At 38.2% G+C, this 25,990-nt stretch overlaps 4 protein-coding genes and 1 non-coding gene across 8 annotated transcripts; 2 read left to right on the forward strand and 3 right to left on the reverse strand.

Moving 5' to 3' along the window:
* The first annotated feature begins 2,771 nt into the window (after positions 1-2,771).
* LOC112179268 lies at positions 2,772-7,380 on the forward strand. Its single transcript, XM_024317634.2, has 9 exons — positions 2,772-2,928; positions 3,638-4,924; positions 5,036-5,154; positions 5,431-5,555; positions 5,795-5,894; positions 6,106-6,183; positions 6,313-6,396; positions 6,707-6,792; positions 6,962-7,380. Exons 2-9 carry the CDS (start codon positions 3,685-3,687, stop codon positions 7,173-7,175), a joined length of 2,046 nt encoding a protein of 681 aa, XP_024173402.1. The 5' UTR covers positions 2,772-2,928; positions 3,638-3,684; the 3' UTR covers positions 7,176-7,380.
* A 405-nt stretch (positions 7,381-7,785) lies between these two features.
* On the forward strand, positions 7,786-7,857 carry TRNAD-GUC. Its single transcript has one exon. It is a non-coding gene; the product is annotated as a tRNA-Asp (tRNA).
* A 1,874-nt stretch (positions 7,858-9,731) lies between these two features.
* Positions 9,732-14,371, reverse strand: LOC112178188. Of its 2 annotated transcripts, none has more exons than XM_024316373.2 (3): positions 13,449-14,371; positions 10,804-12,679; positions 9,732-10,604 (listed from the first exon to the last, which is right to left on the reverse strand). In XM_024316373.2, exons 2-3 carry the CDS (start codon positions 12,661-12,663, stop codon positions 10,275-10,277), a joined length of 2,190 nt encoding a protein of 729 aa, XP_024172141.1. In that variant the 5' UTR covers positions 12,664-12,679; positions 13,449-14,371; the 3' UTR covers positions 9,732-10,274. The 2 variants fall into 2 exon arrangements, with proteins under 2 accessions (XP_024172141.1, XP_024172142.1); XM_024316374.2 differs by lacking the exon at positions 13,449-14,371 and adding an exon at positions 13,032-13,393.
* A 1,071-nt stretch (positions 14,372-15,442) lies between these two features.
* LOC112178189 (AT-rich interactive domain-containing protein 4B) lies at positions 15,443-21,787 on the reverse strand. The gene is made up of 8 exons (XM_024316376.2): positions 21,237-21,787; positions 19,495-19,557; positions 18,390-19,133; positions 18,129-18,263; positions 17,870-17,953; positions 17,270-17,329; positions 17,107-17,193; positions 15,443-16,070 (listed from the first exon to the last, which is right to left on the reverse strand). The coding sequence occupies exons 1-8, from the start codon at positions 21,591-21,593 to the stop codon at positions 15,780-15,782; spliced, it is 1,821 nt and encodes a 606-aa protein (XP_024172144.1). The 5' UTR covers positions 21,594-21,787; the 3' UTR covers positions 15,443-15,779.
* A 325-nt stretch (positions 21,788-22,112) lies between these two features.
* LOC112178190 lies at positions 22,113-25,854 on the reverse strand. 3 transcript variants are annotated; one of them, XM_024316378.2, is made up of 5 exons: positions 25,656-25,854; positions 25,275-25,406; positions 24,997-25,123; positions 23,645-24,045; positions 22,113-22,841 (listed from the first exon to the last, which is right to left on the reverse strand). In XM_024316378.2, the coding sequence occupies exons 4-5, from the start codon at positions 23,911-23,913 to the stop codon at positions 22,202-22,204; spliced, it is 909 nt and encodes a 302-aa protein (XP_024172146.1). In that variant the 5' UTR covers positions 23,914-24,045; positions 24,997-25,123; positions 25,275-25,406; positions 25,656-25,854; the 3' UTR covers positions 22,113-22,201. The 3 variants fall into 3 exon arrangements, with proteins under 3 accessions (XP_024172146.1, XP_024172145.1, XP_040366962.1); XM_024316377.2 differs by lacking the exon at positions 25,275-25,406; XM_040511028.1 differs by lacking the exons at positions 24,997-25,123; positions 25,275-25,406; positions 25,656-25,854 and having other exon boundaries at positions 23,645-24,563.
* Positions 25,855-25,990: the final 136 nt, after the last annotated feature.

The raw sequence follows: 25,990 nt of genomic DNA on the forward strand, positions 1-25,990 counted from the left end.
TTGCCTACATTGAATTTCATAATAGTAATCATAGAACACCAAGCAATTGAGCTGCATGATACAATTTTATTTACCCTAATCACACTTAGAACACACTTAATTACAGATAAGCCTGATTAACGAGAGATCTCAATTGACCTGACATAGACCTTCTTGGCCTCCTCCTTGGGCACCGTGACGTTGAGGACACCGTTCTCCATCGCCGCCTGGACGTGCTCGACTCTCGCATTCTCCGGCAGCCTGAACCGCCTGGTGAACCTGCTGCTGCTGCGCTCGACCCGGTGCCACGTTTCGGTATTCTCTTCCACATCGAGCTTCTACTCTCCGATGACTTGAAGGATCTTGCCGTCCTCCACCTCCACCTTGATCTCGTCCTTCCGCAGGCCCGACACGTTAGCCTTGGACATGTGCGCAGTCAGCGTCTCCTTCCAGTCGATGTGCGCGTGGGTGAACGATGCCGTTTCAGATTGCTACGGGATGGAGCAGAAGGGCCAAGGGTCATGGACGAGATTTGGGGGTGGTATTGGGTCAGTGGCATACGGGTAAATATTTCATCAAACTGAACGTTTTGGTCATTTACATTAAAATTAAGAGTCAGACTTGCATCATTTGACTTTTGGGCATGGGCTCATGTCCTTATTTGTATAAATCTTTTTGAAAGTGAGTTTTCTGTATTTATATCTTTGGTCATGTGCTACTATGTAATTTTCTATATTTTTTTTCCATGTTCCCTCGCCTAAATTAATTAATGAAACTAGGAATGGCACCCGTGCTTTCAATAAAATGCCCAGGCCTAGGCTATTGTATTTTATAAATGCATAAGCTTCAAGATCAACATACACTACAGAGTCACTAGCTAGTAACTACTTGGATATCTGACTGATATAGGCAGACTATTCCCATAACCATCTTCTGGGATATAGCCACTTCCCATTAATGCAAGGCTTTGTTGGATCAGCATGTTAATGGACTGTAACCTCCTCTTCCCATGAAGGGGACTTCTTAAAACTAGTGTCATTTCTCTGAGTCTTTGACTATTAACCAACATACTATTCTCTAACGTGACACCAATTCTTAGAGATACGATACTTTAATAGTTTAATAAAATATATTACTAAAAACTTTATTATAATATCTTAGGCTATAGCATTAGGGTCTCGTTTGGTTTATGGAAGGGAAATTAATTCCCTTATCTTTTCCATGGGGAAAGGAAACTAAAATTCTTGTCAGGTTTCTTTTCCTATATTTGGTAAATCAGGGAAAGTATTCAAGAAAGACCATTTGATTTCCCTTCCGGTGTTTGGTTGGTGCAGGAAAGGAAAGTAAAAATATATCAATGTTTCAATAATACCCTTGTATTATAAAATAAAAACAACATCATAAAAATTCAAAAGTACACCAATTTTTTATGCAAGAGATGATATTGTTGTCCAAAACTCTTGTAATAAATGCTGGGAAATGGGAATGGAAAATCAGAGTGAAATGATTTCCCCCCCTACTTTCCCTCTGTCAGGAAAGTATTTCCGGAGTTTGTGGTTGCCAAACAAAGGAAAGTAATGACTTTCTTTTCCTGAGTCCTCAATTCTGCAAACCAAACTAGACCTAGGAGTAATAAAAAGAAAAGAAAAAAAATTCGGGAGAGGAGGGGTGGCGCATCCAAATTCTTTAGTACGTACATAACAACATGATGGGAGAGATCTGAGCAGCGAGAATGAGAAGAGGCTAGGCCTGGTTCACCTACAGTGGCAGAGTCAGAACTTTCACCACAAGTGGGACACTCGGAAGTTTTAGAAAATAAATAAATAAATAAAGAAAACCTGGCTGTCACCCCAGCCTATCAATGCACACCACCTATTCACATTTCAGTTTGAGTTTTTCTATTGGAATCTCCAAATTTACTCACTTGACCTTTATACCTTTTACACCTCTTATCAAATTTTCAAATACTAAATTTACTCACTGAACCTTACTAAACTTCCTCAAATAACCTCACTCATATAATTTGCAAACAAATTATTATCTTTAAAATAAAAAATTTAGTCATTTCAATGATTTAATCACTCTATAAATCTTAATTAAATATACATTTCTTAATCAAACTTGAGTTTCAAAAATTAATGTCTAATCAATAAGAAAATGCCATGAACTATTCTGTTTTTTTTTTCTTTATTAGCTGTGCAAAAAAAAAAAATCACTTGTTTTTATTCTCAAAACAAAAAAAAAAATCTTTTGTTTTTTAATGTTTATTTTTTTTCTGTATTTTTTGTACCACATGATTAATTATTTAAATATATATTTTTTTTGACTGCTAGTTTTTTTATTTATTTTATTGACTTAGATTTAGATCATAAATCATAAGAGAATTTATTTTGTTTTCTCTCACCAATATGCGTTCAACATGTATATCATACATTTTTATGTCACATGATCTTAATCATATTTTTAATTCTTATTAAATATATATATGAATGTTTTAATGAGTATGTACTATGTAGTGAAATTGGAAAATGAAATAGATAAGGAAAATAATAATAAATACAATCTAATATTATTAAATTAGAAAGTCTACATAAAATAAATATAATATTTTTGGGTATAATTATTGTTTTTAATTTTGATTTTATAGTAAGTTATATACGTCATTTAATAATTCAAGTGAGTAGATTTGAATGTCCCAATAAAAACTCTCTTTCAGTTTTGCTCCACCCCGGCTTATGTTAGCAAAATGCCATTCGAATCAATTGGTAAACGTGCGCACATGGATACATAATATAAAGTGGCCCAATTTGAATTTATTCTGCGTGTCCTCCATAAACCCCATTACTTAAACCCTAATTTCTCCCCCCCTTCAATTATTCTCCGGCAAATGAACCACTCAAACACGCAGACTCTGCTGCTTTCACCTGGAAAGCAACCACTCCCGTCAAGGTTCTTCTTTCCTCACCATTCTCAATCGTTTACTTCAATTCTTTTTGTATAAAGATTTGATTTTTCTTGTTTTTGTTTTGGTTTCTGAGAGAAATCGATGATTTATTGCTTCCTGTGTTTAGCGCTATTAATTTGATTGAAATGTATGTCAAACTCAGCTGGGTAGTTGGTTAAATTGACTCTATAGTGGATAGTTCGATTGAAATGCTTGTGGAATTGCATAGGTACTTTGAATTGCATTACATTTTAACCATTCAATTCTGTTCTATGAGGATGTACATGGTGCAAAGAGTGTTGGTTATCTTATGGGGTTTTGATAGACTAAGTGTTTGATGCTGCTAATTGGGAATGTGATACTGGGTCTCACTCTGGGTTCCTCTACTGTTGTTCTCATCTGTAATTTCCTGTATTGGTTTCATTGGAGAAGTTGGAGCCGAGTGGCTTTTGCGTAATCTGCTTAAAATAAGAATGGGAAGAAATTGACTGGTATCGAATAGTATATAAAGCACTTAACTTTTTCTGTGTTGTTGCCGTTACTGAAATTGTTGAATAATTCATGCTATTGATTGCATTGTGAAGTTGGAAGGGCAGAAAAACCAATCCCAAGTAATTTTGCGGTCGGGGGAAGGGAGGGTTGTCACGAGATTACTATTTGTTATGTCGTTCTTAGCTTGATTCAGTGATGCGATTTGCTAACTCCATTTTGCAGTTACTTTTATTTCAAGATATACTATATTCTCAAGGGGGCTTGAGAAAATGGCTAAGTGCAATAAGCCACAGAAGAATGATCAACCTTCGATCAAGTACAGGTGGTACTCAATTGGCCAGGCATCCTCTGGGCTTGATAATTTCGTTCATGAAAGATCTGCCGTCACAGTTTCTCGTAAAAGTAATGAGCAAGGGAATAGAAAATCGCAGCACAAGTCTCCTGAGATATTGAGCACTACTGAGCTCATCTCAGCAGTTGGCCACATATGGGATTATGCAAGTCGTCCTCTTGGATTATTTCAACCCAAGGCAAATTCAGATGACATTGACAGTAACTATCGGAAAGAGGTTATCATATCTGGTCTGGATGGGGAAGCTCTTATTTCAGAGAATAGTGGTAATTTGTCTGTTAATTTGAGGAATTCTGATAAGATTCCAACAATACCACAACCAAGTTTAGATATAACACAGGTAAGCCAAAAGATATCAGTATTTGGACATTGCAGTAAAAGTTACTATCAGGCTTCATTTTGGAGGTTATTGGATGGTGGTGCTAATGTGCCTAAAGATTCTTGGAAGGGAAAAGGACTTGCAAGTTTAGAAGTCTCATACCAACTGGGAAGTATGTATGGATGGATGAATGAAGTGATTTCTTCTGGGGCAAACCGCCCAGTCAAAGCTATTGAGATTGAGAACAGAAATGACCAATGTTGCATTCCAGCAGGTACTGTCACTGTTGCAGGCAGCTCTATTTCAGGAGAAACAACAAGAGTTGTAGATGACTTGGCCAGAACTGCTGTGTCTAACCCTGCTCCAGTCAAATCTGGTAACTTATATAAGGATGATGATGAAAAATTGGAGATCAATACAAGAACCTCTCTTTATTCAGACTATTTCCTTGTAGTTGGTGAGGCAGATGACATTATTTCAAGGTCCCCATGTTCTAATCTTCATGCAGATTATCATCTAGACTCGTTAACTTCCTGTGGTAATGAATTTGAAGAATGTCTTCACAAGATAGATGATCATGACCTACTTGACAACAAAAAGAAACAGGCGGAAAATTTTGTTATTCCGGATGGATGCAAGGTGCAGCCCTGGGCATTAGCACGTGATAAGCCTCATACTTCTCTTGCTAAACAAGAGCATGCCTTTGCAGGTGCATTGTCTGGAATTTTCGTTAGCATTTGTCTTCATCCTGTTGATACAATCAAGACAGTAATTCAATCTTGCCGGGCCGAGCAAAAATCTATATGGTACATTGGAAAATCAATTGTGTCCGATAGAGGTGAATATATGCTGTTAGAAGTTAGAACTAAATCAACTAATCTATCTTTGGGACTCTTGAAGGCTTCCTCCTGTTGTACTTGAGAAAGCTAATTGTGGATATTGATTTTAGGCTTAACTGGACTCTATCGTGGTATTGCTACCAACGTTGCATCTTCAGCTCCAATTTCTGCAGTTTACACTTTCACATACGAATCAGTTAAAGGATCTTTGCTTCCTTTATTTCCGAAGGTACCTCTTTTGCTCTGTATCTCTGTATACTATATCTTCTTCTTCTTTATTTTTTTCCTTGAGCATTGTCAATAAGCTTCTGTATCTCCCCAGTTGATATTGCTACTATCTCCCCATTTCTGTACTGCTCTGTTTATTTTCAAGTTTGATACTCATGTGGAGTCAGAAAAGGAAAGTGAATAACATTTTGGAGTTGTAACTGTATTCCTCATTGGTTTCTGGAGCGAGCATAATGCTCTTGGGCTTTCTGTGTCTTACTCCTTACTTTTTGTGCAGGAGTACTATTCTTTTGCCCATTGTGTGGCAGGTGGTTGTGCAAGCATTGCTACTTCCTTTATCTTTACTCCCAGTGAACGTATAAAGCAGCAGATGCAAGTTGGGTCTCAGTTTCACAACTGCTGGTATATCCTTAAGATCTTGGTATTATCTTTGCCAATACCAGTACTCATATAGTATTGTTGCTGGGTTCTTCAGAATCGTATCTGAATATTGAAATTTGAGGTTTATTGCTAATAATATGTAGTTTCAATTTCTTGCAAGAATCGTTCTCGTAGCTATCACTCTAGTTGTGGCATGCCCCTATGTAGAAGTTCTGTTCTGTCAAAACTCAAAATTCTATTTCACCTTTCATTTTCTTCAGGAATGCTTTGGTTGGCATCATTCAGAAGGGCGGTTTAACTTCATTATATGCGGGATGGGGAGCTGTACTCTGCAGGAATGTTCCACACTCAATTGTTAAGGTTAGTTATTTCTACATACTGAGAAAATAATTGTACCAAAAAAAACACTGGGCATGGAGGGAGAGAAAATGGGTCAGAAAAATGTGCTATGACTTTCTATTCAATGATTCTACATGGTTATTTTACTGGAGGACTATTGACTTTTTAGTTTTTACTACCATCTCATTTGTACTTCGGTACGTGATGTTTAAGATTTTTGTTTTGTTTGCAGTTCTACACATATGAAAGCTTGAAGAAATTGATGCTGTCTGCAGAACAATCTAGCAATCACCCCACCAAATTACAAACAGTTAAATCCCCTCTATTCAATCCTCTTCCATTTAACTATTATCTACTTCTTTGAAACTGGCTTTTAGCATGTTGTTTTTGCTCTCTTTTTCATCCCAGAAACACTAACATGATTTTGCCATCCCTGCAGCTAGTTTGTGGAGGACTGGCTGGATCTACTGCTGCGTTATTCACTACTCCTTTTGATGTTGTGAAAACGAGAATGCAGACACAGGTTTGTAATTTTATGCATATATCTATTTTGGTGCCTTTTCTCACTTGATTCAATATTATATTTCATTGTGCTATGTTGAACAATTACAGTCTGGGCAGTTCATGTTCAGAAATATGTCACAGCTAGTTAATGTGGCATGCCAGCTACTTGTCTATAGTCTATTCTTGTTTCTGAAATACCTCCCTTGGAGTGGAAGTATAATGTCACATGGCCCTTTGGGCAGTATGCCAGAACTTCACAAAGAATATTGCAGCACAAATGCTTAAATTTAATGTCCCATCACGCTTCTTATAAAGTGAGTGTTATGCAGATTCCGGGGTCTGTGAGCCAGTATAACAGTGTGATTCACGCCCTTCAGGAAATAGGAAAGAAAGAAGGTTTGAAAGGCCTGTACAGGTATGGATTGTCCCTTCTACTCTTGATTATGTTGTTCTCTTGTAACAGTTCCATGAGTCACTTTCATCTCATTGTCCTCTGAAACCATTGTAAAGTAACTGTAGTTGCACTAAGATGCTGCATGCATGATATGATGATGTATTACAGTGATTTTTATTCTGATTGTCAGGGGATTGACTCCAAGATTGGTTATGTATATGTCTCAAGGAGCGCTCTTCTTTGCATCATATGAATTTTTCAAGAGATCTTTTTCTTTGGTGAAGCAACAACCTAAGGCTCATAGAATCCAACACCAACAAAACATGGAAGATGATCCAGTAACACCCTCAACATTCCCGCGACCGTCGTCAACATCACCAAGATTGCACAGTGTACAATCATGAGATACAAAATTTGTATTCTAGCGTGAAGGAGCAGAAGAAAAATAGAGAAGGAGAAGTAGGATTTGACATTGGAATTGTTCAGAAGAGAAAAAGGATGTATAGGCGATGTAGGTGCTAGTGGTGTACCATTGTGTATGATGATGAATTGATGATGTTGGATCTTTAGTATTGAATACAAATGAGAAGCAGAAGTTCATGTTTTAGACTTGCGTTGCCTATGAATGGACTTACTAACATAACTATATACTTGCATCGGAGATTTTACAAAATTTAGCAATTCGGGTGCGCAGCAATTGTAGCTCTTAGCGTCTTAGGAACTTGTTTTCACATAATGGTTACGAAATATGCCCTTGGGTGAAGCCAGAATGGTTTTTATAACTACTTGATATAACACTGGCGAAATCTATGGTACCCGCAGCCGAACGGACTTCATATTCATAATTGTTTTTTTTTTTTTTTTTAAGCTGGTGGAAGGATTTTTTTTTTTTTTTTTTGTAATTCCTATGATGCAACAAGAGCAGTAGAGCTTAACGGCAGAGATTAATTAAATTTTGATTCGAGGCTCGTGATTACTGGTTAAATAAGACCACAGCCACTTTTAACCAACAAGGTCGTTGTAGTATAGTGGTAAGTATTCCCGCCTGTCACGCGGGTGACCCGGGTTCGATCCCCGGCAACGGCGATTTTTTTAACTTCTGCCTTTAACATAAGCCAACGATTTTTTAAAGTTATTTCTTTTTTAATTTAATTTCAATTTTAATTTATTGCAGAGCATGCATCTCTCAACAACTTAATGTCCCTCTTAAATTATTGAAAAATTAAGTCGCTATTCATTCTACACCGTTAACAAATTCTAATAGACAAGATTTGGCTCTCTTTTATTCTTTCTCATTTGATTGAACATGGTGATGTAAGTTAGTATTTAGAGTTTAGGATTTCAAATGTCAAACATAAAGGTTAGTAAATGTTCTTAATCTCTAATTTTACGGCAACAACTTAAATTATATCAAACACGTTAAAAAATTTCAAGCATTTTATTTAACCATAAATTTATTCCGTACGGTAACATCATGGAAATGTCCTATGGACAAGCTCACATGGATACACATATAAGTATATAACTTCTAAATTTCAAGCATTTTATTCAACCATAAACTTATTCCGTAGAGTAGCATCATGTAAATGTCCCATGGACAAGCTCGCATGGATACACATATAACCACTGGAAACTAGGACTTGGTCTAGAACTAGGAGCTCTGATGCTGCAGTTTTTGTGGTAGTGATGCACACATCTTCCCAGTTTCTTTTTATCTGCAATCAAAAATTACAACTCAGAATATTTATAACAGAGCAAAAAATGATATATAGATTCTCTGGTATACCATCGCGATATTTGTGACAGTGGTGTGAGCAATCAGATTTGCAATTGTGATGGTGATGACCCTTAGTTTCCTGAGGTGCCAGATTGTTACAATAATCAATCGGTGCACGATTCGGCATAGGGCAAGCCGCAAGACAGTTCGTATAAAAATCATCGGCGGCCATTGCATTTCGGGTGATTAGCAGAATCATCATCACCCTTCAACTCCATTTCTGAAAATTTCTTAAGAAATGAATAAACTCTTTACTTCTGATGAAGCTATGTGTTGTATGCTTCTGCACTACACCCTGATTGACCAAATACCAGGAGTCCAGCACTAATTTTATAGGTCTCATTATGCAACCATATATTCAAGGCAGGTGCATAAATTCGGATCCAGAAAGATCTTATTCATAACTCAAAAATTAGATGCGGTTACTTGTAATTTAATTTGGTAGTCAATCCGTCTATGCTTCAGGAAAGTATAGCTAAACTTACGAATAGGTTAATTGCTTTGATTTTTTTAAATACGTCGTTTCCTTTTAAATTGCATTTCAATCTCAACTTGTTTCTCTTGTAATGAACATATTGACTGAACACATTTATTCTGAACTCAACAAGTCTTGACTATGAAGAATAAACCTCAACATTTTAGAATTACTAACCACTACAATTTAAGTCATTGAATAAATCATACGGAAGTAATCAAACTATATGGGATTTTTAGTTTTACTTTTATTTTGACATTTTGATTCATTTTGATGGTCTTAATCGATATGACATTCTTAAAACATATAAAAAACCAAGTCAAATGATATTAATTTAATTACCATAAAAGCCAAGGGCTACCAAAAACTTCTTGAAGCATGTCCTTTTTTGTTTAATTATGTAGTCTAGAATTACTTTTTTTATATTTTTGAGTGACCATTTTTCTATGAACTTGTTACAATGACACAATGTAAATTGTTTTCTCCGAAGATCATGTCACGCGCATTTATCAGGAGGTGTTGATTCCACAATGGCCACAACTCTTGTTCATAACGCTATTAGCGATAGGCTTCATTGTATCCACAGGAGGTGTTGATTATTACTTTTTGTTTTTGTTTTTGTTTTGTAGACTTCACTTGTGTCTCTTGTCCTTCCCTCAGCGAACAAACTACAGTGAGCCAATAACAGTGCAATAGAGAGTAAGAAGGTGCCCAAAACAAATTTATTCATAAATTTTGGAGACAAAGTGCTCGTCTTCTTGCTTCTCCATACTTTAGAAACCATTTCAGGGATCTACCACCCCCTTTCCCTATCTAACAAAATACAAAAGAAAAAATGCACAAGAAAAAGTCCTGGTATTTCCCAATTCCCATATAACATAACTACTTCCTTTTCCTTCCCTACAAGGCTACAAGTTTCAATATGGACAGTATTCTATTCTGTTGAAAAGTTGATTCATGACGAACCAATCGAAAAATACATCAAATTTGATGTAAACCTCAGGCAATGGCAAGAATAAGCAGCTTCAAAAGGTCTGTTGCAATTCGATGCAGCCCTTTTTGGGTTTGCTGAGCTGGCCGTTGTTCCATGGGAAAAATAGTTTTGATACCATATGACCCCCAGTACCGGTTGGGGCTGGCATTGTCTCAGCCATCTGTTTCTGATACCCTTCCATTTACTGGTAAAGGTTGGGGCCATCTCTGATCCCATTGTGGTTCTCTGGACCAAAAACTAAGTGTGCTGCTCGAAATCTATACTCGTGCAATAGGAGAGAAGGGTGAATCGAGCACATAAGATGGTTGGATCTTTTTCACCCTCTTAGCTACTTTCTTCTTCTCCCCTTCTGTGACTGCTTCAATTAAGAACTTCACTTCCTCTTTAAGCACTTTCAATGAATTGCACTGCGACAACTGTTTGCTTTCCTCCTGCCCAGTGACTGCTGTCGATGTTTCTGTACCATGCAGAATAGAAACACACATAGAGAATGCTTGCAATGTCGACAACTGTGCATGAAAATCAACTGCATACTGTCCATCTTCAACCATTGTCATGGTCAATGCTGGTTTTTTCTCCTTTGATCCCTGCAAACAAATCAAAACAGAGTAATATGAGATGCCAGAAGCGAACAAAAGAATGATGTACAATGAAATTAGTGGCAAGTCTACTAGAAGCCAGAATCTCAAGTTGTTCTACAATTCCTTTCAATACAAAACTAAACAAGAGAACTTCTTTTATACAAGCTTGATCATGAAAACATACTCCAACATCGAAGAAGTTTACCTGAACAAAAAGTTCCAAAGGCTGCTGAGTCTCTTCAAATAATTGATTATTAGCTAACTGAATGTTGGGATTGCTTAACACAGTAAGAGGACAGGACATGTCCCAGCCACCACAGTCACAACCACCACCCAACCTCCATCGATCTAGTAACGACGACGGACCCTTGCTTTCAGCAACCGGAAAACCATGATTTCCAGATGGAATTATCACCTTCAAGTTTCCTGAGTTTCGTTTATCAGGGTCATCCTTGTTCTTCTGTTCAACCATGGACAGCTTAAGTAGGTTTGCAGGTACTTTATCACATACCTTATCCCCTCTCTTGTATTTCAAGCTCTCTCTCTTTTCAAATGGAACTTGCATAACAATGGCTGCAATTTCAAGACCTGGATGCAGAGCTGCAAATGGCCATGCTGGAGAATCGGAATCACTGCTCTTGTGTTGAGATTTGACCTTCGTTGGACAAGACCCATCACCCAACTTTAAAGTTGCACCCTCCGTGCTCTGATTGGAACCTTTGGGATGTTTAGCATCATCAAGGGTACAATTAGAGTGTGCTTTTTCTGCTGCAATCTGCCTTGCATGGCAGATATCATACAAACCAAACTCTGTCACCATGGAATTGTCAAAAGCTCCATCTCTTAGTTCTGAACATAGATAACAAGAAACTGGCATCTGTCCCACCATTGAAGAATCTCTATCGCTACCATGCAATCCCACACCGCTGGCATTGCTCTTCTTTCTACCACCAACGGCATGAAAGGTATACACCCAGTTAAAACCATTATCCGCTTTCCATGTCCTGGCCACAAAGACATCTTCTGATCCCTTCAACGAGAACTCAAAAAATGGCATTCCATGTTTATTTTGTAATTTAAGATGGCCATGTAGGTGAACCGGTGAAGATGCTACACTAGACTGGTGGTTATCTTGGTTGATACACAGAGAATCACAACCTGCATTCTGTACCTTATTTGCAAAGACAGGTAACAAAGATTTTTGATATGTCCTGCTTTTTGTCATGTCCACCATTCCAGTTGTTTTGGCTCCCCCAGGTTCCACAACATAACTTGGACTTCGCAATGACTTGGACTTCATGAATGGATCAAACATTTTTCTTAAATTGTTGAACCGGGCCTTTGAGCTCACACTGGACGAGCGATCACTCTCCGATGGAGAAGGAGTATGAAGCATTTCCAACTTAGCAGAAAATGACTTGGGCAATTTGTGAACTTCATCTCTTTCAAGAAGTTCATTTCCGTTGTTTAGAGGTCCAGCAACTGGATCACTTCTTAGATTCAAACGCATTGGATCTTCTCCTAAAGCTTCAGCTGAGTGCTCTTCCCTGTCATCTAGATCCACACAAATTTCAAGAATGCTATCCAATGAACACGGCTCTACATGAGGCCTTCCAGCAGATGGTACATTCAGTTCGGGTTTCAAAGACAGTACGGAAGACCTATTCTGTGGGCTTTCATCACCTGAACTACGCAACGAATCGACAATTCTGTAAGAGAAAGACGAGTCACTACATCGTGACTTTTCAATCTTTTTCCTTCCCTCAGCAGTGCCCATTTTCTTAATTTCCCTAACCTCCTTGGAGTTTTGATATATAGAACCTCGCTTAAGTTCTATGTTAACTTCCTGTCCAACAGGTCTAGATGGTACCTTACAAGAAGTGCTGCGATAGCGCTGAAAGCTGATTTCCACAAACCCCTCCTTGATGCTCAATAGATCATCTTTGCGTGGCGGTCTACCTTTTGTGCTTCTCTTTTCAACACAGGAATGCCGATGAGTTGGAAGAACAGTGTTGGGACTCAGACCCACTCTGCAGTTTTTCTCGAACTCCATCTCTAGTCCCATTGACAGATCTGAAGTTCTGCAAAAATCAGAAACAGAAGATAGAAATCATGACCTGAAGGACAAATGGGTATGCACACACCATCTATGATCTTCAAAACTAAATTCTTTCACCAAACTCGTGCCCTCATTGAATTATACAAAATACGCCAGAGTAAAAGCATTCAGCTTCAAATTTACCAAGAAAGGTTGAAATCGATAACATCTAAACAAAATTAGCACTATGTGCCAAACCGCCTTCTTTGAGAAAAGTCAAATTTGAAGCTCAGCAACAGACAATTGATAAGACCTATGCTTTTCTTTTGTCATGACAACAGCAGAAGAAATCACAAACAAGCATAAAACCAAACTTCAAATAGAAATAGACTTACAGTAAGACACTGAAAGGGATGGCAATGCATTTTCTAGTTGCAACAATCACATTCTCAATAGCTACAAGCTCAAATTCCCACCCCTGGAGTAAAATTCCAAAAACAAAAAACAAAAAACAAAAAATTATCTTGAACCTTCCCAAATACCAATTTTTGGAAAGGCAATCAACCCATCAATGATTCCAAGCTTTGGAATCACATAAACCTCAAACCACCCAAACTCTGATCTCTGCAAAAACTGGGAAAAAGCACCAACCTTCCTATTGTCTCTAAAAGATCCCAGAAAATGAGTAAAGCAACACAACACAGCTAAAACACCTAAAAGCATATTCTGGCAATAAATATTAATCAAAAAAGAAAATCCCAGACTGGATTTTCTCTTGCATTCTAAGCCAAATAATAAAGAAAAGTACTTACCCCACCAGATCTCAGATAAGTGAAGCAAAAGGAAAACCCAACAAGCCACCACCACCAGCAGCAGATGCAATCATGTTCCTCAATCTCTTGGACTCAAAGTCTTAATCTTTAGGACAGATACCCCAAACCCACCATGTAAAAATGCACAGTCAATTGTGACCACCCCAAAAAAAAAAAAAAAAAAGAGGGTAAAGGGCACCCTAAACCCCTAAAAGAAACAATCAGAACAAGGCAGAGAGCGGTAAAGCAAAAGTGAGCTCTAGAGAGAGAAAAAGGGCAGATGATTATTGATGAGGTGAGACAATGCTAGTGAGAGAAAGCATGCTTGAGATGATAATGAGTGAGGAGTTGAAGACTCCACACACACAAAACTCTCACTCACTCAATCACACACAGAGGGTGAGTGAGACCATTGTTGAAATGAGAGACAAGTGCTGCTCAGTTGCAGTGCATGTCTACTACAAGCCATGCCCCTGAGCTCATCATATGCTCTTTTTCATTTTTTTTTTCTCTCTCTGTTCATGTATACAGTATACACTTGGACCAGAGATTTGGCAGCATTGGAGGGAGCACCATATGTGCAGAAAGACTATATTGCCCTTGTCCAGACATAATGATATTCAAATGTTTGAAGGGTAGATTGGGAATTTTAAGGGCATTTGATTAATTGGGCGAAGTATTAGACCTGCACTAATTAATTATAATGGAGTTGGTGTCGTCTATCGGTGCCAGAAATTATTAACTTAACTTATGGGTATTGCTGTTACCAAGGCATTTAAGATGAAGGTTTTACTATAATTAATTTTCAAATCCCATATATTAAATAAAACAAAGTTTAAATCGTGCCCCTTGCAAAAATTACTTTCTACCCCCTCAAACTTGACCTAGAGATTCAATAAGCACACTGTTTCATGAATTTAACAGCGAATGGGAACCTCAACTTCAACTTTCTATAGTTCTTCGGAGCATAACATTCTCATCATAAAACCTTTATGTATGATTGTATGAAGAATTCATTGGCATTGGCCATTAGTTCAGTACGGCAATGAATCATTTGGGCTAGTCTCGTACATTTAGAGTTGAAATGGCAAAAGCATGAAAAGGGTACGGGACACAATGGTAAGTGTGCATGTGCTTGATTTTTTTTTTTTGGGGGTGCATGTGAGGGTCTAGGCGGGAGGAAGCAAATCTGAAACGGTCGGTCACATCACACCTACGGAATATCGTACTCTGTCCTTCACGTAATCCAATTTTGCTCCTGTTTTACCTTTATCAAGTTACCCACGGTGAAACTGCAGGTAAAATGTATTGGTAAGTCTGTAATTAAACTAAATCCATGTGCGCATCTCACAACCGACATAAACGCAAATTCCTTGCTCACGACTTAACTTTAGACATAAACATCGTATGCGGCTTTCATATTCCTTGGGCATCACTTTTAGTGTGTTACTATGAAAGGGATCGAACTAACACTGCATCGGAATTACTTGGACCTTCTTTGAACTTTCTAATCCAGATTCAATCAGAAGGTGCACATGTAGAGGTCTATATTATATTTCAGTAAGGATTAATAAAATGACAATAACATTGTAACTGTAATGTAAGCCAAATATTGGTAAATTGGGAGTGGGTGCCGATTCAGAATAGCCAGTAATGAAGGGTCTGGGCTTTTAACCACTTCACTCCATTTTCAACTGCAAAGTTCTATAAAATTGAGTACCTACTCATAGTCCATTATGCATCAGAACCGTACACCCACCTCAACTAAATCCTTCAGAGTATAATCTACCCAGATTGCAACCATCTCTGTCAGATACTAGTTATTAGTCTTCGTATAGCAAGTGAACTCATTTATGGCAGCAACTGCATATCCGTCACTAATTATGTGCAATTACAAACCGGTATCCATTTTTGGATAAGTTGCTAATAGTGGAGCATAACCTAAGGTACAGAAATAACCTAACAAATTAATGACGGAACATTAAAAGCCAGAATTTCATCAACAAAGTGGAAGCAATAAAAAGAAAACGGGTGCTGAGGCATCACCAATGACATGTCAAATTCCCATACATACTATAACATCATGCAAATCGACGCAGATGCGGTATATGGGTTGAGGAGCAGGTAAAACTATCCATCCTAACCCTCACGATAGAAGGGGTACTAGTATGTGAGGTAACAACTCTGATAAGGTTAAAGCTACAGCAGGGTCAGTGATAGAACCACTGATTAACTTGGACATGAGTATACTACTTTGTACAGAAGTCTACAAGGGACATTTCCTAGCTAAATACACCTAAATTTCTAAATCCAATAAAGGCCGCAACATTGCTACTCAGCATTCTTTGCAGATTCAGAGTTTTCTTCCCTTTTAGACTTACCAAATGATCTTTGTGCCTCTAAGATGGGCATATATGCTTCAGTAGTCTTTTTTATAGTTTCGGGAGCTGCTGTCTTGTCAGATTCACGGGGACTGACCAGCTTCTTCTCAACATCTTCAAATTTAGCAGTGGCCAATGGAACAGTACCAACATTCTTGTTTGAACTTGGTGTGTCAATAGTAAGCATAGAAACTGCATCTCGAGCGGCATACCACATATTACCACAGGCAGTACACTCCAACTGAAACCAATATATCAGCAAATAAATATTCTAATTGCACCAATTAACACACTATAAATTACTCGGACAATAAAACCTTCATATTAAAAGCTTTCTTACCAAAAAGCAGTCATACACGCACACAGAATAATAATAGTAATAATACTAATACAGTTTTTAAAAAATAATACTAAAAAGCATATGGAGCTACATGTAGTCATGGCCAAATTCATTTAATATCGTAATAAATAACTAAAAATGCAACCTAAATGCAGTCATTAACAATTTCTTAATAAAACTATCACAGATACATTTGTCACCCCTTGTTCTTAATGTTGCTGCAGATACAAAATGCTTTCACATCTATAGAACCTTCTATTACAATCTACTATCAAAAGTTTCAAAAAGCAACATATAACGCTGGTGAAGTTACCAAATGATAGATGATACGAAGTAACAGTAGAAACCAAGTGGATTAAGGGGAGAAATGCACAGTAAAATGCACAGTCAATTGTGACCCCAGTAGGCATTTTAAATCACTTCTCCACCATGTAAGGATCACCAATAGGCCAATCATAGGTTTTAATGACTCCTATAGGCTATAGCACTCAAGTATTATAGTTTTAAGGGGAGAAGTTACTTGAAATGCCAAAGGGAAGAATTACATCAGGTCTACAACACACCCCTACGACTTGGCATGACTTTCAACTTAACTGGACTTAACTCTCCCAGTCCAAAAAGAAAAAATAGACAGGCAAGGGATCAGATAGATTTTTATCCATTTTTTCTTTCTGTGCTGTAGTGCCAACAACCGACTTATTCCCCAACATTAGCCATTAGTGTTGCTCCCACCAGTGTATCAATCTCGATTTAGAAGGAAAATGTAGTAGCAAAACTTATAATTAATAGCCACTTGCCTCTAGACGCTATTTGGTAACATAATAGAAGTGATGGATATTTTATATTTCAACCAGCAAATTTTGGCATATTGAAACAGCAGAACATTCCACGAACATGATTGAGCGCACACTAATAAACAATTTAGAAATGCATTAACCTCGTAGCGAGCACCATGTCCTGCTTGAATGATGTTTCTCACTCCTACTTTGAGCTCCGAACATCTTGTGCAACGCGCATCAGTCATCTGTTTCACAAGTAAGAAGTCAACAATGTACACATAACAAGATTTGAAACAAATTTGAGGTAGCAAATGACGTTACCTGCATACGCTCTGACTCATCAGGCTCCTTCATTGCTCTCTCCTCAGCTGTTAAACCCTCCTGAAATTTGTTGAAAAATCATGTTTGATGAGTCACGACAAATGAGAACTTTAAAAGAAGGCCATGATTCTATTATCCTTTTTGCACACACCAAGTGTTGACTACTGCAACACCAACGAATAATGATGTTACACTGATCAATGAGACCATACAAGGTGGGGCAAAAAGACACAAGCATATATTTTACTCCTGCACAATTGGAAACCTTTAAAAATATCTGGAGAAGTCGAGTAAACCTACTCCCCAGCTCCCCGGCTGAAGTATAGAAACCAAAAGACTTGCTCAAAGTAATCTTGCCCATACATTTTCCCAGCTAATACAATGCCTATGGAACCTCAAGCAACAAAAGCTTAGAAGCTATGCACTTGCATATATTCCAAGGAGCAAAAACTTAAAACTCTGATTGATGAAAAAAAAAAAAGAAATAGGAGCCTACCTACAGTAACTAAATCCTCAAGACATTTTTTTCCCCTTGTCATGCTGCCTCCATACTATATAATACTGAACCACCCATAAATCCAGCTATGATAAAGACCATACCTTTAACTCATCTGGTGACATATTTAGTATAGTTGAAGGCTCTAACTCTCCACTTAGCAGACGGCGGGCTAGCACCACTTGTTTCTGCCACGATAAGAAAGAAAAAGGATAAAGACACCAACACTATCAACAATGACTTCCATAGCAATTATCATACAAATTGAAATCTTGTGGACTTCAAACTTTTATTACGAGTTCCAAGTCTATGTCTCTATGAAAAAATGAATACATTTGCATGAGAAACTGTACAGATTCTAACCGAGAGATTGTAGGACAATGACCGCAATTTTTGGTTATACTTCTGGTAATCGGAGGAGAGGGAATCATGTGAGGCCTTCTCCAGAGCAGTAGCTGCACGGACAGCATCATCTGGCCAGTGAAAAGGCTTGCCGCCCTGTCCAAAACAGCAAGTTTACATGTAACTGCATAAGTAATAACATCTCGCTCTTTCTGCCCCTTAACCACTCTAGAAAACCAAAAGGATGCCGAGATGCCATAATCTGAGGAAAACACAGTGTACCTTGAGATTTGTATCCTGACGTCCATTTGCAACATCTGGGGATTTACAGTCAGTTTCATCAGAACCACATTTTCTTTTATCACCTCCGTTCATGCTGTCAGTAGAACTGCATATGAACTGTAGCTCTTTTATAAGCTTCTCCAACCATTTGTCACGATGTGTGTCTCCAGTTAATGCATTGAGCTCAACTAAAATACGATGGTACTCTGAGGAATTAGTCATACAGCTTCCAGGTGTTTCAGGTTTTTGAATTTTACCAGGCCTAGTTGTTGCTTCTTCCACTCTAGAAACATCAAGGGGTGCTATATTCTTTTTAATCAAATTTCTTTTGCTCTTCAATTGATCATCCTGATTAGTAGTTGGATCTCCAATCTCAATATCAGGAAGATCTACCAATCTTCGCATGGTTTTCTGAACTAGTAAGTCAATTTCATGCTGCTTATCTTCTTCATAGTCTCTATCTGTTAGCTTCCAAAGCTTCTTCCCATCGGTGTCATACACCTTTTGCACAATGAATCCAGGATGCTCTTTACGCTTTGGCAGCTGCTTGTGTAAAGGAACAAAATGAACCACACATTTATGCATCACAGATTCTGCTGGACACTCATCACGATGAAAACTATAGAACAGCTCCCTTGTGTCTTGTGACTGCCAGTTTCCACCCCCTTTTTTCTCTGCCTCTTCAGGACGATAAAACCATTGCCCTAACACCACCATGTTCCCATCTTTGAGCTGAGTGATATCCTAAAAACCCAGTTCCAATAGCAAGAAAATGAAAGATAAATATATTATAAATATGAAGGAAAATGAGAATCAGTGAAAAAAAAATCAGAAAGGATGGTATGCTGCCTATATATCTCTAAAGAAAGGACATATCAGGATAAAGAAAAAGGCAAGAATCCACCATAGTACATCCACTTGACACAAACAAGCATGCCAAAAATCCAAGCAGAAGGGTCTATGTAAATAGTCATGGTGAAGACTACGTGAACCACAGGAAAAGAAGTAACATAAAGATACAAAATTACTTCACACTTTCGAAATCAGACACCATACCCAATGTATTGTAAAATAAAATTTATAAGCTGATTTTATAGAGAATTACCTTAATAATTGCCACATAAGGCTTCTCTCTTCTATCAGAGGGCGTTAGAAGAACCGGATCCTCCTGCAGAGTAATCACATGCAGAAAAAACATCACCACCAAGAGATTAAAAATATCCTAAATTTGATAATCCATTTCCAGATATAGAGATCCCATAAGAACCCAATGCATCTGAATCAAATAAATAAAATCATTTCAATTTAATCTTCTAAAAAGGATATATGACTAAAAATATACATATTACCACAACCTCGAAAAGAAATATTAGGAAACTGGTACACAAACAAAAGTGGCTGTACAACGATTCAAGTGACAATGACATGCATCAAACATCCAAGTCTGCAAATACTGTCACAGGTAAAATGTACGACTTTGGAAGAACTTGTATCCATATTTAAGCATATACTAGACCACGAGCAAGAAACAGAAGAGGACAAGCAATGAAAAACCTAATCTACTTTATTTTGCTGCTATATGAAACATAACGCAAAGAAACTGTCACTGAAAATCGTAGATGAGAAAAGAAAAGAAAAATGCATATTTTCAAACCCCAGAGCTTTATCCTGAGAACCTTTTGAAAACAAAATCAATACTCACTGTATGAAACAAAAGATAGAAGAATAGGATGAGCTATTCATTTCAAGGAACCAAACAAGAATGTCACTACATTTTGGCATATACTTCGGTGAGGACTTAAAACTTTTTATATACCCTATTTGAACCAATCACTCACATATCAATCCACCAATGAAAGCTGTCAACTATGAACCCATAACTTTACCCATCATACATATGTCAATGGCCTACAAACTGGTAAAGAAAGAGCATAACTGCTCGACCCCCCAAAAACAGACAGACATATATACTCAAAATCATGTCACTTTTAACATGTTATTCGAGGGACCTCGTGGCTTCAAAAATCAAACATCCACTCTCATTCCCATGAGCTTTAAAATTCAAACATAAGTGCAAAACTTCTGATCCATTATTGATATATGCATTACTACTTCTAGGCTTCACACCTCTGGGAAGAGAATTCTTCAGGAGGGAAGATTGTCAACGAACAAAGGAAAAGAGTTCTATTTTAGATGATAAACAACTCTACCATAAGTAAACGAGTGCAGTTTGTCTGAATACATAACTTGAACATTTCATCTTTAGATATTTTAGGGGTGGAAGTATATAACGCAAACAATTTCCTATACACTGTCATTGCCGAAACTCAACCTTTTAAGTACAAGTCCTCACCGGAAAATTCAAGTCACATTCTGATTTCTTCAATTTTCAGTAACATTTTAGTTTCTTCAACTGCCCTATACGGACCAGAGAAGATTCAAAAGTAAATGAGGCCACAACTATCAACAATGTTTACAAAGAAGAGTAATTACTGACACACTCTTTATCTAACTTAGAAAATCTTTCAGGAAAACAAGAATAAAATCAAAACCTGCCATTCCACCGAACCCTACAAATTCAACACAGAACAAAAAAAAAAAACGAAAGCAACAGAGAAACAAAAAAATTGGAATTCATAGTGCCTCATACTTTCCTTTCCCACATTTCACACCAACCAAAGAGCCCTAAGTTTTCCTATCATCCTAATTTACAATACAGGAAATCCCCTATGATTTTGTCTAAGCTAATTGAACAATGAGTGCAATTCGCACTACAGAATTGACAAATTAGAACCCTAAATCAACCAAAAGAAAAACGGAGTGAAAAAAAAAAAAAAAACTACTGACCAGCTCGTATTGGTTTCCATCATACTCAAAAGCCTGGTAATGTTGCCTCCGAGTTCTCCCCTTGCCGGAAATCTTAACCATCTCCCCAATCGGCTTGGCTTCCAGCTCGTCCTCCTCGTCCTCCTCCTCTTCCTCCTCCTCTTCTCCCTCCGACGCCGTTTCAGCATCTTCCTCTCCCTTCTTCTTCTTCTTCCTACTCCTCCGCCTCTCCTCCTCCTCCTCCTCCTCCGCCACTCTCTTCAGCTTCCTCTTCCTCGTCGACGCCGGAACTTCCTCCGACGACTGCTGGCTCTGCCGCGCGAAGTCGTCCTCTTCGTCGTCGCTCGTCGCGATCTGCGCGAACCTCCTGTTTCCCATCCCAGCCAAAACGCACCGTTTCGCTTCGAATTTTCGCTCTCTCTCCGGAGCTTTCTCTCTCTCTCTCGCAGTTGGAAAATGGGGTTTTAAACGGTGCCTGCCAACGACGTGGGTCGTGTGTCGTTTATATAGGACTCTGGTGGGGGTTCGTAAATGGGCCTATAGTTTTTCAGAACTACGGATTTTGCCACTATCGGCGGTTACACGTGGCGTCATACTGAAGTCATTGTTCGCCCTCGGAGATTTGCTTTGAATTTGAATTGCTAGAATTCTAAAAGAATCTCACGCGCGTTTTTTTTTATCGTCAACTGTTAACCAATTTGCTGACAGTAATAAGTCCCCTCAGTAAATTCAAGGTTTATACATCGGTAAATAAATTCTCCAGAATTTGAACCGCAGCATACAAGTAAATAATGCTCTTAAGTCTTAACCACCGAGGCACCGAAGCACTTGTTTGCCGAGTTCAGAAAGCTCTTAACTAATCGAGCCTTCCACTACGGTTTGAGTGCCAAAATATGATGATTTGAAGCTAATGAACCATAGAATTAAGGGAACACTGTCTCTCATTCAAAATTTGATCTTCCGAGGTACGATAGGTACCGTCCCACTTACATAAAGAAAGGGATTGACAGATCACTGATGTTTTTCTTCTGCTCACTTCTTTCAGCGAGTTCCTTTAAACTAGTCCATGATTTTCTCCTCCGTTTGTTTGTCGTGCTGAAAGAGTTCTCTGCGTCTGCTGGGGCGGGGCTGTTTTCGGGTTCAGATCGTTTCTTGGACGCCGATTTGTTTCTCTTTTTTCTCTTTGAGTCCAACAACGTGATTGCGGGTTTCACCATTGGAGTTGTGGGGCTATCCGCAGTAGGAGTCTCTTCATCTTTTGTTGAAGAAGTGATGAACTTATCCACATTAGGAATCTCTTCCTCCACAGTTGGAGTTCCGGATTTCAATTTACTAACGTTATCCTCACCAGCAGTGCTCTTCTTGGGGGTGGCAAACTTCTGAGAAATGGATTTAGCAGGTTTCAAATTTGAAGCTTTTTTGATCTTTGGGGGGCATATCGCTTTCATATGTCCGCGTGAAGTCCCTCTCTTCACATTCCGTTCAGAACAAAAGTGACATGTATACACTACATTGTTCTGAGTGAAAGTGAAATTAGCGGGTTTCTTACTTCTTCGTCGTGCCTTTGCTCTATTTTTTTCAATGCGAATAGTGCAGTTGAAGCCAGGCTGAAGAATCGTTTCACATCTGCAAAACAGTAAAATGCTGATCAGGGTTGTGTGCTTCAAAAAAATACAAATTTGAAGATCATTCATTTCCTACAGGTCTGACTAAAAAGTAAAACTACAATATATCCTGCATCTAAATAACAAATCTGCTTCAAGCACATTTTGATGTGCCATGATAACTGACGCATCTTAAAGCAAATGGAATTGGATCTATAGAATCCGAAACTATAAGTATAAAATGACTTTAACTCTATTTCTAGAAGCCTTAAAAGCTCCTGAATTGGTCCCCCAAAAATATGAACACCACATTGTAGTTAGAAGAGTCCAAAGCCTATGCTCTCTCTCCATCTTCTGAGCCTAAGCTTCCATAGATGTCGTTTAGTTTATATCTGTCTTTAGACACTGAATCCTAGATGCTTGTATTTCCATTGAACTTGGAGTAAACAGGAATTTCAAAAATTCAAACATTTATGGAGTTCTTGTAACCTGTAATGCGAGCCTATATCCATGCAGAAAAGTACCGATTCAAAACGATAATTCCACCTTTTTTAATATGTACTAGGCTCAAACAATGTATAACATAACAATAGATAAGAGTCACAAAGTCACAGCCAATTATCTGTGTTAACCCTTTTGTCATACAACCGACAAAATAGAAACTAAAACTGAGCTAAAAAAAGCCTTTAACTAAATGCCCTCCAAACAACCCCAAAACAAATACTCACTCAATCACTCTAATAAACCCTCTTCAAGCATTTTGTTTTCTTAGATTAAATTCATGTGTTCCATAATGAATTCAAGGAAGCTATGAATTCAACATACCTCTGGCAAGAAATCAGAGAAGGGTCAGGGGGCACATCCAGACCCTCTTGAGTAGAAGCTAACTTCTGCCCAAAGAAGGCCCCCAAAGAAGGAATAGAAGCTTCCCCACTGGTCCATAAAGCTAGCCTCTGCAAGTGCTCGAGCTTCAATGCAGCCTTGGGGTTGGTGGAGCCTCCCTTGCTTTGGTTTTTGTCTTCTCTCAGTGAAATCGGATTGTTTGACCCAAATGTTGTGTTTGATGCTCTCTTGGCTCCTCCTCTCCTGCTCATTTTGGGGGTTTATTTGCAGCAAATTGATCGAAGGCTTGATCAGTGAGGCTAATGAAGTATAAAAGATGGCCTGAAAGGTTGGTTATTGTGGCTCATGTCAAAGCCTTGGTTGGTATGCGGGACAGTACTGAACTGCATTGTATGGGATAAGAATTCATCAGACTATACACAATAAAAGTGTACATAGACTATACAGAAATAAAGAACTTTGAATAATAATTTCTGAAACTATCTGTTTCTTTGCAATGGTTTCACTATCTGGGAGTTATGGTAAGTGAAGGCATGAAAGAAAAAGGATACCCCTCGTCACATAATGGAAACACTGCCACCTTTCTTTTTCTCTCCATCATTACGACGACGAGTTTATAACTCAAACTCTGTAAGAAGCTAAACAAACACCCGTACGCATAGCCTATGCTCCATGGCTGACAAAGTTCTTCAAAAAGAGAAGACCCTAATTCAACCGACACTTGAACTAAAAGCAAAACCTAAACTCTCTCCCTTTACAAAGCCCAACTTGTTCAAACCCTTCTGCAAGCAAATAGCCCTTGTAAAACCCCAAATTAGCCATGCTTCTCCAATCAGCCACATTTCACTAATTCAAGTTCTTTAAACACCTAGCGTTCTAGCTCAGAGACTAATTTATTCCTAAATAGATAGATTGTGCTCTTGCTATGAAACTTGTTCAAAGATTAGCAAATAACCCAAAAAAGTAATCATCTTTTAACCAAGTATCTCTTGATTGCCAAATCATTAGTCATGAAGCTCACAAACTTCAACATACTGAGTAGCGGAACCAGGATCCGAGACTTGTCTAGGCTAATTAGAAGTACACTAATTTTTTTTTATTTTTTTAGGTGGAATCATGTTTGATTGTTCGGTCCAAATTGAGAATCTTTCGATAGGTTTTTACCCCCCAATTGTTCTACTCATGCTCACTTGCAGACAATCAGTACATAATTGTACTGGCCTTCAAAATCTGGGAACATTTATGTTTCCCCTCCTAATTCATCTTGATTCTAGTTCCTACTTACCAATTCCAAAGATTGTACATATATACTCCTTTCAAGAAAAGTCACAAACCTTGCTATGAGCTTTAAACCAGGACTCTCGGTCGAATTGCGGATTATCAGGATTCACAGGGTCGCCATAAAAGAAATCGGGAACCACCACGAAAAATCCAGCTGCAGCAACTTTATCCGCAGGTTTCCTTTTTCAAAAGACAATGTGAAGTAGTAAGTAATGGATACAGTGCATTACTGAACTCAAAGTTGTATGGTAAACTTGGAATAAGACCCCAAGTGACCATCTTGATACCAAATTTCTCAAAACGAACATACTTGCATCATTCAAACATTTACCTTATTCTCAGATTTCCAGAGAAAGACTGACCATTTTATTGATTACTAGAGTAGAGAAAAAGAAGGCATGGCATTGAATAAGAAAAAGGACGGAGGAATCACAATGTAGAATTGAAGAAAAGATAACCGTACCTTAAACCAAAGAAAAGAATTGGATCAGCAAAGAAAAGAAATCAACAACAAACCCATTTAACCCATTAAACCAATCAAGAGAGAATTGATCAGGAACACTAATTCCATCAACAAACCCATTAAACCCAGAAATCAAGAGAGTTTTTTTTTTTCTTTGGGCTGGTCTGGGCTGAAGGTAGATATAAGCCCTAGAGAGACAGATGAGAGATAGATAGAGAAAGAGGAGGAGATAGATAGATAGATAGATACCTGGAGCCTTAGTTTACTGCTGGAGCTTGGAGACGGAGAGGAGAAGAAGAAGAAGAAGAAGAAAGACACGGCGCTTTATTCTCTCTCTCCCCTTCTTTTCTTCTCTGTTGGGCCTGATTTTAATTTACGCACTAGCTCAATAACATCCCAACACTTAGCTCGTTAAACTCGAATCAAAAGATCTAGGTTATGCGGGGTCGTGGTATTATTATTTAGGTTATGCGGGCACGTACGGAGTCAAAACTGTCACGCATACGTTAATTATAGCAAGAGAAAGACACAACGGTAGTGGTTCTCTGGCTGTAGAAATATGATCGGACGACAGAGATCAGATC

Source organism: Rosa chinensis, chromosome 7 (genome assembly GCF_002994745.2).
Source record: "Rosa chinensis cultivar Old Blush chromosome 7, RchiOBHm-V2, whole genome shotgun sequence".
In the NCBI taxonomy this organism is placed as follows: domain Eukaryota; kingdom Viridiplantae; phylum Streptophyta; class Magnoliopsida; order Rosales; family Rosaceae; genus Rosa; species Rosa chinensis.

What these genes read in the sequence shown, in the direction of transcription:
- LOC112179268 (XM_024317634.2), top strand. Translation starts at nt 3,685, where the DNA reads ATGGCTAAGTGCAATAAGCCACAGAAGAATGATCAACCTTCGATCAAG. An exon ending in ATCAATTGTGTCCGATAGAG is followed by an intron (nt 4,925 to 5,035) that starts GTGAATATATGC and finishes TATTGATTTTAG; the next exon opens with GCTTAACTGGACTCTATCGT. An exon ending in TTCCACACTCAATTGTTAAG is followed by an intron (nt 5,895 to 6,105) that starts GTTAGTTATTTC and finishes TTTTGTTTGCAG; the next exon opens with TTCTACACATATGAAAGCTT.
- LOC112178188 (XM_024316373.2), bottom strand. Translation starts at nt 12,663, where the DNA reads ATGGGACTAGAGATGGAGTTCGAGAAAAACTGCAGAGTGGGTCTGAGT. An exon ending in CTTTGGAACTTTTTGTTCAG is followed by an intron (nt 10,605 to 10,803) that starts GTAAACTTCTTC and finishes ATTTGTTTGCAG; the next exon opens with GGATCAAAGGAGAAAAAACC.
- LOC112178189 (XM_024316376.2), bottom strand. Translation starts at nt 21,593, where the DNA reads ATGGGAAACAGGAGGTTCGCGCAGATCGCGACGAGCGACGACGAAGAG. An exon ending in TGTCACCAGATGAGTTAAAG is followed by an intron (nt 17,330 to 17,869) that starts GTATGGTCTTTA and finishes AACAAATTTCAG; the next exon opens with GAGGGTTTAACAGCTGAGGA. An exon ending in ATGAGTCAGAGCGTATGCAG is followed by an intron (nt 17,194 to 17,269) that starts GTAACGTCATTT and finishes CTTGTGAAACAG; the next exon opens with ATGACTGATGCGCGTTGCAC.
- LOC112178190 (XM_024316377.2), bottom strand. Translation starts at nt 23,913, where the DNA reads ATGAGCAGGAGAGGAGGAGCCAAGAGAGCATCAAACACAACATTTGGG. An exon ending in TCTCTGATTTCTTGCCAGAG is followed by an intron (nt 22,842 to 23,644) that starts GTATGTTGAATT and finishes ACTGTTTTGCAG; the next exon opens with ATGTGAAACGATTCTTCAGC.